Source organism: Moschus berezovskii, chromosome 11 (assembly GCF_049115385.1).
Source record: "Moschus berezovskii isolate FMDL1 chromosome 11, NW_MosBer_1.0, whole genome shotgun sequence".
Taxonomy (NCBI): domain Eukaryota; kingdom Metazoa; phylum Chordata; class Mammalia; order Artiodactyla; family Moschidae; genus Moschus; species Moschus berezovskii.
In genome coordinates, this window is record NC_142470.1 from 36,201,698 (window position 1) to 36,210,751 (window position 9,054).

The 9,054-nt window shown below is 53.8% G+C and overlaps 1 protein-coding gene across 1 annotated transcript; it reads right to left on the reverse strand.

Moving 5' to 3' along the window:
- Positions 1 to 304: 304 nt before the first annotated feature.
- PCARE (photoreceptor cilium actin regulator) lies at positions 305 to 8,834 on the reverse strand. The gene is made up of 2 exons (XM_055401192.2): positions 5,089 to 8,834; positions 305 to 482 (listed from the first exon to the last, which is right to left on the reverse strand). The coding sequence occupies exons 1-2, from the start codon at positions 8,832 to 8,834 to the stop codon at positions 305 to 307; spliced, it is 3,924 nt and encodes a 1,307-aa protein (XP_055257167.2).
- Between the last annotated feature and the right edge of the window lie 220 nt (positions 8,835 to 9,054).

The following is a 9,054-nucleotide window of genomic DNA, read 5'->3' on the forward strand; positions in this document are numbered from 1 at the left end:
TGGCTCATCAAGCATGCTGGAAATACATTTTCCTGCTAAATTAAGGCCAACACTTGAAGGATAAAGAGTGTCATTGTGGAGTCCATATTGGTAGTTACTCTTCGACCCGCGAGGCAAACCAGGACCCAGGGCTGCACACAGTAGTTGTTCAGAATTTAGCAGACCCCCTCGGGCAGTGCCCCTTCCGGGTCTTTCCTGCATCTCAGCAGGAGTCTGGTTGGCCTACCCTCTCTGGGGCTAACGCTTGGCTGTCACCCTTGCTTTCTGGGGTGACTGACATCAGTGTCACTCAGTTGGCAGCCCGTCAGGTCACTTCCTTCTGCTGGGACTTGTCCTGGGCATGGCCCACGCTGGCCTCTCGCTGCAGCCCGTGGCCCAGCACACACAGCTCTGGGGATGGCGCACCCCTGCCGCTGCCCTTCAGTTCTAGGCCACAGGGACTGTTCCATGGCTCTGTGTCCTTGGGGCTCTCCTCGCTGCCGCTGCAGAGAGAAAGCATAGGTGCCAGTCAAACCCTCCTTGTTGCTTCTGGCCCCGCCCCCTCTCCATTCTGTCTCTCTCTAGCCCTCCTGTCTGTCGCTCACAGGCCTGGTGGGCCCTTGTGCCAGGCCTCTGCCTTTCCGTGTCAGCTTTGCCTGCTGGTGCTGTCCTTGTGGGTGACTCCTCTGGTGGGGCACCATGGGAGCCACGCTCCTGGTGTTTCGGAGGACAGGCTGAGTCCTGTTTTTTCCTGGGACAATCAGATCCTGGAGCTCTGGAGAAAACAGATCCCTCAAGAACTCGGGTTTTTCTTTTGTTTTGTTTTAAAGTGTTAGTTGCTCAGTCGTGTCTGACTCTTGGGATCCCATGGACTATAACCCTCCAGGCTCCTCTGTCCATGGGATTCTCCAGTTTAGAATACTGGAGTGGGTTTTCATGCCCTCCTCCAGGGGATCTTCCTGACCCAGGAATCAAACCCGGATCTCCCACATCACAGGCAGATTCTCTACCAGCTGAACCACCACTTCTTATTCCATAAAGGGCTAGGCTTAGCTAGTTGAATTAAAAATAAAAGCAACATCAACGATAACAGCAAAAACGAAAATAAAACAAATGCAAAAACAACCTGGCTTTGCTCTGCTGCCACCTTTTTCCTGAATGGAATAAAATGAAAACTGCTTGGCCTTTGAATAAAACAGAGCTTCCCAGCTGCTGAGTGCCACAGTGAAGGGGCTCTGAACAAAAAGGGCCACCCAGTGTGCTATGGTGGCACAGAATGGAGGGTGGTCCCAAGCCTAGGCAAGCCTAGGCCAGATGGGGAACCAGATGAAAGAGCCACCCTGGCCATGGGCAGCAAGGATAGTCCCGCAACAACCACGTAGAAGGTGGAGTCGGCTGTCTAGGTTCACGCCCTGGCCCTTCCACTTACTAGCTGTGTGACCTGGAGCGTGTTGATTAATTGCCTTGATTCTCAGTTTCCTTCTTTGTCAAAAGGAGGTAGTAATGATACCCATCTCACAGGACACTCAAAGGTTTCAATACTGGATGAAGCATGGAAAACTCTCCGCCCACTATCCAGCACACCATAGGCATGCGATAAGTAGTCAGCTGTCACTGGTGCTCTTTTGTAGCATGACCAGAAATTCACACCCCCAAGGGACCTGAAGGACCATTCTGTCATATGGCACCTGAAGTTCCAAGCCTCTCCATCAGCTACCCCAGGGCCAGGACGAGACCCAGCTCTCCATGTGCACAGACCAGAAGCCCTTCTCTCTGCCCACAACAGGACCTTCTTGACTGTATCAGGAATGTGCTCGGCTCTGCGTGCTTAGACTTACACGGGATATCAAAGCAGCAGAGGACGAGTTTGAGTTTGGACCCTGACAAGATCAGGGTGGCAGGAATGGGGCTGAGGGGGGTGGGTACTGCCTTTGGCTGACATACATAATTTTCAGGCAGTGAGGAACCCACTCTGCTCCTTAGAGCCACTCTTACCTATGTCAGCCTCTGGCCCCATCATGAATTCCTGCAGGACTCAGTGATGTGTGGGTAACAGCTCCCACCTTACTGTTTGTTTTCCCTGTGCCCCTTTGGAGAAGGGGGAGGTATGACCCTGTGCTGCCTGTGGACTGGAGCGGCTACCAGGAACAGGAGGGGCGGGCACAGGGGACAGGTATCCAGCATCCGTGGATGCTGACACTGAGGTCTGACACAGGATTTGTTTCTAGAATTGTGTCTTCTCCACCCCCAGCCAGGTCCCACATCTTCATGAGGTTCAGGCCAGGAGGTTGATTTTTTCAGTTGCTGTATGGCTGTGGTTCCACCTGTTCCCAGACCTGATGGGGAAGCAGGCTGCCCGGGTCTCTGGATCCAGGAAACATGGCTGCTGAGAGCCCCTGCCTGGCTAGTCCTGTCCTGGCAGAGAGTAAAAGCACTGCGTTTGCATTTAGGGGAGCAAGTCTGGACACACTGAGACTTGGGTAGAGACAGCTGCCTCCACCAGAGGATTCAAGACATAAATAACAGTTGAGGCTCAGTAACTGAGCTTCCTGGGGAAGCCTCCAAGGACTGTGCCCAATCCCTGGGCCCCGAGATGGGGAAGGTATTAACACCATCATGTTTTCTAAAAAAGGGGCTCATGCCTAGCACGGGATGACAGATGGGAGATCAACACCAGATGCAGGCCAGTGCATCCTGCAAGTCTGCCTTGGCTGCAAGATACTCTGGGTGGGGCTGCTCCTGCAAGTCCCTGCTTGGGGAAACAGCCTGTTCTGAGCAGTTCCTGGCTTTCTGGCACTGACCTGTTGCATGATCTTGGAGAAACCACGCTCAGTTCCCTGGCATTGTTTCCCATACACAGGAGGGCAGAAAAAATGCTTGTCTGCTACAGAGCTGCAAACGCCCTGCTCTTAGAACTGGTTGGCTTTTGCTCCCAGATGCCAACTTTACAAGGGTTGGGCAGGGAGAGTGGGGAGTGTCTGGGGAAGGAGCGTTTTCCCACTGCTTCCATCACACGCTCACAGTCGCACAGTCTGGAAGAGCTTGGAGGTGTGGTCTGACCAGGAGACAGGAATGGGTGTGAGTCACTCTGTGACCTTCCACGTGACCTTGGGAAGGCTCCTGTTTATGCATCTTCCTCTTCCTCCCTCTTTCAAGCTACAATCACTCGCCCCCCCCACCCCATCTCTCCGCATGTTGAAATTCAGGACATAAAACAACCTTTTAGGCTGCCCTATTTCGAGGAGAAGCCTGAGAGAATGGCAGTATTTTCTCCTTGAACAATTTTATGTTACTTTATTATTGCTCCTGCTGTTTTAAAATGTTAGTGTTTTTAATTAATGCCATTTTATTGTCCCTGTTCTCTCAAGCTCTTCTCCTGAAGGGCACAGTTTTAGAAATCTAATAACTGAGTAAGTAGCGAGTGTGAGGAATAATGCATTAACATTTATAGAGGTTCTCAGATGAAAGGCACTGTGTTGTAGGAAGCTCATTTTAGATTTAAGAAAAGAGCAACGTTACATTAAGATTCGTGCAAAAATAATCAATATTTCATTTCTTTCAAGTGGCTGGGGAAGTTTATATAACTATTATCACGCACAACTTTCCCGAGATAATATCTTTATTCAAAATTGACTGCCGAGTACTTTGTGAAAAATTACCATTTATGCCTCGACAGACTGTGAAGTCTGTAACACGTATCACTGGCAGAAATTAACTTCTGATTTATACAACTGTGGGCACTGAAAAGATAGCAAGGCCTGGTGCGGGCTGAGCTTTGTCTGATCTGATATCAAGACACACTGATAAAATTCCTCTTTAACCGACCTCAGATGCCCATGTTTCTCCCCAAGCCACAATTCAAGAAAAGATACCTGTCCCTGTATATCCTGTAAAATAACCACATCACCATGAGTCCTTTCAACGGCCAGGCAGTGGCTATACTTTGAGTCATGTCCTCTCACAGCCGCCTGCCCAGGCCTGTCTGTGTGGCTGGGCCAGGAACATGCCCATCAGCCGCCCTTCATGAGAAAGGCACACTTGGCACTCAGCCGGCCCAGGGCAGGCAGGGGGGCCCTTCTGCCTGCATTCTCGTGCTCAGTGCTCATGGAAAGTCTTGTTCTTCCTCTACGCACTCTGAAAGGGGAGATGGAGAAGGAGGCAGGTTTGGGGGTCCTCAGGGGTAAAGAGGAAGCCAAACTTTTATACTCAATACCTCCAGGATCAGCCGTTCTTAAAGCATGTCCCCTGGCTGCCTCCCAGACCTTTTCGAGGAAGGAGTTGTGACCAAGTTGTCAAAACTGTGTCCACAATAATATTAAGATGTATGTGCCTTTCCTACTCATTCTTTCATGAAAGCAGAGTGGCATTTTCCAGACTACAGGATGTATGACATCACAACAGATTGCCTGCAGGTGAAGGTCTGAGAACCCAGCTGTCTTTCTGTGAAGCCCACACACTAAAGAGGTTTGCAAAACTAAAAGACAGTGTCACTCTACTCACTCAATTTTTTTTTTTGTTGTGGAAAAAATAGTTACTTTTCGTTATATTATTTATGTTAACATAGAATGGGGCATTTTAAAAATTAATAAGTACTCTAGACATCTCTCAACTTTAATTCGTAATGCTGTAAAAAGCGGGAGATGCAATGCACAAAGGCCCCTTGAGGGTCTCAGTTTTAAAGAGTTTAAAGAAAGTCCTGGGACCAAAAGCACCTCCCGCTAAGATGCTGGTCTACTGATGTAAACCAGAAAGGACAGGAATCAAGCTGCTGGCTCCAGACAGGTAACCATGACTTAACTTTGGGGGCCAAGTCACTTCATCTCAATCTCCCCACCTGTGAAATGAGGGGCATGTGTGGCTGGACCAAGCTGGTTGTTTTAAACTTTATTTGTATTACAGCAGAGCCTCTTGCAATGAAATCTTTCATGGGAACCTGAAACATGTAACAGATGAAAAATTGTTGCTTTAGGCTGGGGCACTGGAAGACCAGATATCTAGATACCTACTTTCCAACTTGTTCTTCTCTTGGAGCACAGTTTGAAAACTACTGACCCAGATGATCCTAAGGTCCCGTCAGCTCTGTCCCCCAAACCACAGGACTCTCCTTACCTGCTCTGGCCATGCTGGGATTCACAAGCGCTGCTGGTGGTGCCTGAGACAGGCAGGTGAAGGCGGACGCCTGGCCGGGGGTCAGAGGCTGTCCTTCGGATGAAAGGTTGAGGGTTCAGGGCACACAGAGCTGTCCCTCGCTGTGAATCCGCCCTCATTCGTGGCCCTGAGCTGCCCCTGCAGCCTCCTGTGGGGGTCTCAAGAGGACCCCCAGCTTCAGGGGGCAGCGATGATGGGGTGAGTGGATGTACTGTTGAGAATGGTAGTTTAGCTTCAAACAGAGAGGAGGTGGCTGGGCAGAAAATGGAACGTGTGTTTCCAGATGCCGTGGCTGCCCGACTGTCTTCAGAATCTTGTGATTCCCTGGGCCCCTGACTGGGAGATGCTGGGGGAGAGAGGGAGGGGCCAGAGGCCGGGGAGCTGGCTTCTGGGCACTGGGTAGGGGGACTGGAGGTCTTGAGCTGAGCGAGTGGGCTTGCTGAGGGAGGGCTGGGCAGCTTGTGCTGCAGGGGAGGGGAAGCGCGTTTCTTCACTGTTGGGGGGCTTAGCACACTGGGACTCACTGGAGGGCTGAGGGGTGGGCTAGGGGACCCATGTCCACAGGGTGCACTTGGCTGGGCAGATCTGTGAGTGGAGGACAGGCCCGAGTGCCTCTTGTCCACTCTGGGTGTCCAGTGTGCCCTCGTGGGAGAGGCCTTCCTGACCAGCACAGAACTTCGGCCTTGGGTCTGCCTTGGGGCCTCGGGAGAATGTGGTCCCCGCATCGGCCTGGTCAGGCTGGGTTCTGAGATCCTGTTCTGCCCGGATGTGTGGCTGGAATGGAGCCAGTGGATGACCTTCCGGGGAGGCTTGGAGAGGCCTGAGACCCTGTCTGCCCGTACCTGACTCTGTGCCCTGCTGCCCTGCACCTCTGGGTTTCCGCTAGCTGCTGGTGGGTGGCTGAAGTCCAAGGCGAGCTTTCCGGGATTGCAGCTGCCCTTGCTGTTCCCTGGCTCTGTGCTGCGGGCCCTGGTGAGGGTGGCGGTGCTCTTGCTGGGCAGCAAGTCAGTGGGGTTCATGGAGACTCTTAGCCTTGGGGAAGCCCACGTTCTCCGGGCAGAGCCAGTCCCTCCCAGCCCTGGCACGTGGGTCCCTTCAAGGGGGCTCTCTGCCGGCTTGCTGCTCTCCGGGGGCTCCAGAGAAGTGAATGACTGGTCCATCAGAATTTCCAGAGGTGGCGGAGGGAGATCCTCTGGGTTCTCCTCTGTTTCCCAGTTGAGGTCCTCACTCTTGGCTGCTTCATCTGTGAGCAGAGGGGGAAAGGTAGGAGCTAAGGGCCTCCAGCCTGGGCCCATCCTGAGAGATTCTCCACCCACTGCTGGAGAAATCCGAGGCTTTGGATACAACGGGGCCAGCCCCCTGTAAATCGGGAATCTGGGAGGCATGGTGGGGACACCCCACTTCTTGGGGCAGGGGCTTGGCCCTGAGTCCTGGGAATCTCCCAGCGTCCTTAGACTCTCAGTGGGACTGAAGGTTTCAATGAGTTTCTTGACCGATGTTCTGGTGGGACAGCTCCTGATGGTCTGGTCCATGACCCCTGGAGCCTCACTGGCCCTCTCGCCCAGTGGGATGATGTTTGGGAGCCCCTCAGCTTTTCCCTGCCTGTGCTGTTCTCCCTCAGGGCGGGAGCAGCACTTCTGCACGATGCTCTTGTCCTGACTTGGCAAAATGCTGAAGTTCTTGGTGAGGGATGACTTTAGTTTGCTGATGGCGCTGCTCGGGACCACCCGGCAGTGGTTGTCGGGCCTCAGCGTTGCAGCTCTGGGCTGCATGACTGGCTCTTGGCTCTGCCCCTGCCATCGGGCGCCCAGGCTGTAAAATGCCTCCAGCCTCTGGCTGAGGTCCCTCTGGACCCTCCGCAGCTCCTGGAGGGTGGGATCCTCCGTGTGGCTCTTCAGACACCCCTCGGACTGGGACCTCCTCTGCCTCGAGGGGGCTCTCCTGCTGCCGCTGGACGTGCTGGGTCTCGGGGGCACCGTGGTCCTCTCCTCTTCCTCCATCCAGTCCTGGTGCTCGGAGGGCACAGGAACAAACTTGATCCTTTCGCTGATCGCTTCCTTCATCTTCAGAGCCATTTCCCGGGCCTGGGGGCTCCTGAGTCTCCGGGGGTGTGGCTGAAATGGGCTTTCAGCACTGGCAGGTGAAGACCGTGGCCTTGGATGGGAAGCGGTTTCCCGCCAGGTGCGTGGACTCGTGCAGCTCCCTTTGTCATCCTCCTCCTCTGAGCTGCTGTCCTCAGCTTCACTGAGGGATGAAGTGTCCATGCACCTGGAACCTTTAGAAAGGTGTGCTTCACCGGAAGTCCCCATCCCAGGGGGACCACACGGAGTGCTTTGGCCCAGCCCCCAAGGCCTGGAGGCAGTATTTTCTGGGCCTGCAACAGAGGGCCAGGGGCTCCTTGATCCACCCTGCACTGCTGGATGAACCTTAGCTGTGAGAGGCCTTGAGAGTGGGCAGTCCTGGGGTCCGTCTAAACCCATCCGGAATGGACTTCGCTGCCAGGTGTGTCCTGACAGCCTGGCCTCCACTGTGGGTGAAATCGCCGGCCTCCACTCTGTAGCCTCTGGCACTAAGTCCCAGCTGGGTTGCTTGCCCAGCTTGTCTGCTAGCTGCACGGATTCATTGTCTGCACCGATGCCACTGTCCTCAGAGCACAGGGGTAGATCCCACGCTTCGGGGTCGCTGTGGCTGCTCGCTAAGCTCTCCAGGTGCCCCAGAGCCCTGAGGAGGTGTTCATCTGCGCCCCTCTTTGTGCTCAGCTTGTTCCCCAGGTGGCCTGCAGTGGCGTGGAGGTAGCTGCCGGAGCCCTCCAAGAGGCTGCTGGTGAGCAAGGCCACCGTGCTGCTGAGCTCCTGCAGCTTGCTGACCGTGCACTGCAGAAGCTGCTGCAGGAGATCTGGCTGCTCCTGGGGCTCTCCTTTCTTCAATGGCCAAGCCAGATCCTCCCGAACCTCCTGGAGGAGCTCTTCTCCGTCCTTGGAGATCTCCCCCAAGAGCTGGTTGACCTCATCGAAACACAGCATCAGGAAGCTGACCATGGGCTGCAGCAGCTCATGGGTCTGGGTGGCCCGATGGGTGATGCTCAGAACTGCTTCATATTTGGAGAGGCAGGTGTGCAGATAGGTGTAAGTGCGCTGGTGGGCCTTCACCAGGGGGTCGGGGAAGTCCACCTTGTCTTCGGACTTGTGGGCAGGAAGGATGGTTTGGCGGTAATGGCCCTGTTTGCTCGACCTGTGACATTTTGGTCTCTTTGCCCATTTGGAAGTCTCCTGGGTATTACTTTCTTCACTCTCTTCCCCAGAAAAGTCTGCCCCTTGTGACCCATGGGAGCTCTGTCTCTTGAATGGAATGTCTGTAGCTATGCAGCTTTGTGATTTGTTCAGCTGGGATGGGGAGGTTTTGGTTTCTGGGATCAGTCTCTCCATATCTTTTGCTTTGCCTGTAGTGGGATCCCTGGTGAGCTGAGAGAGACTGTCAGCCACGGTCTGGGTCCACCTGGGACTAGGCTGTTCTTCTTCTGCCCGTTGTCCTTGGGACAAGCCCCCTCCAGGGTCATAGCAGGTAGAACTTTGCACTAGCAAAGGGAGGGAGCCTCTTTCACTGGCCCTCTGACGTCCTGGCAGAATTGCTTTGGGCTTTTTAAAAAACTGGATGCCACTCTTGGCAACACTGTTAACAAGATCACTGTGGGAAGGTGTGCATCCCATGATGTCAGCCTGTAGTCATTTCCCACCTGCAACCCTCACAATTTTCAGAGAATTGTATTCAAAATAGGAACAGAAGGCAGTCTTACTAGTCCGTCCCGGCAATCTGCAGGCCAGAATCCTTTGAAGTCCAAAGTGCAATGCCCTAAACTTGCAACCAGCTCTCTTCACTTCCTTGGCCCCATCTTGCAGAGGTAGTAATGCTGCTGTCCTGGTGATGTTC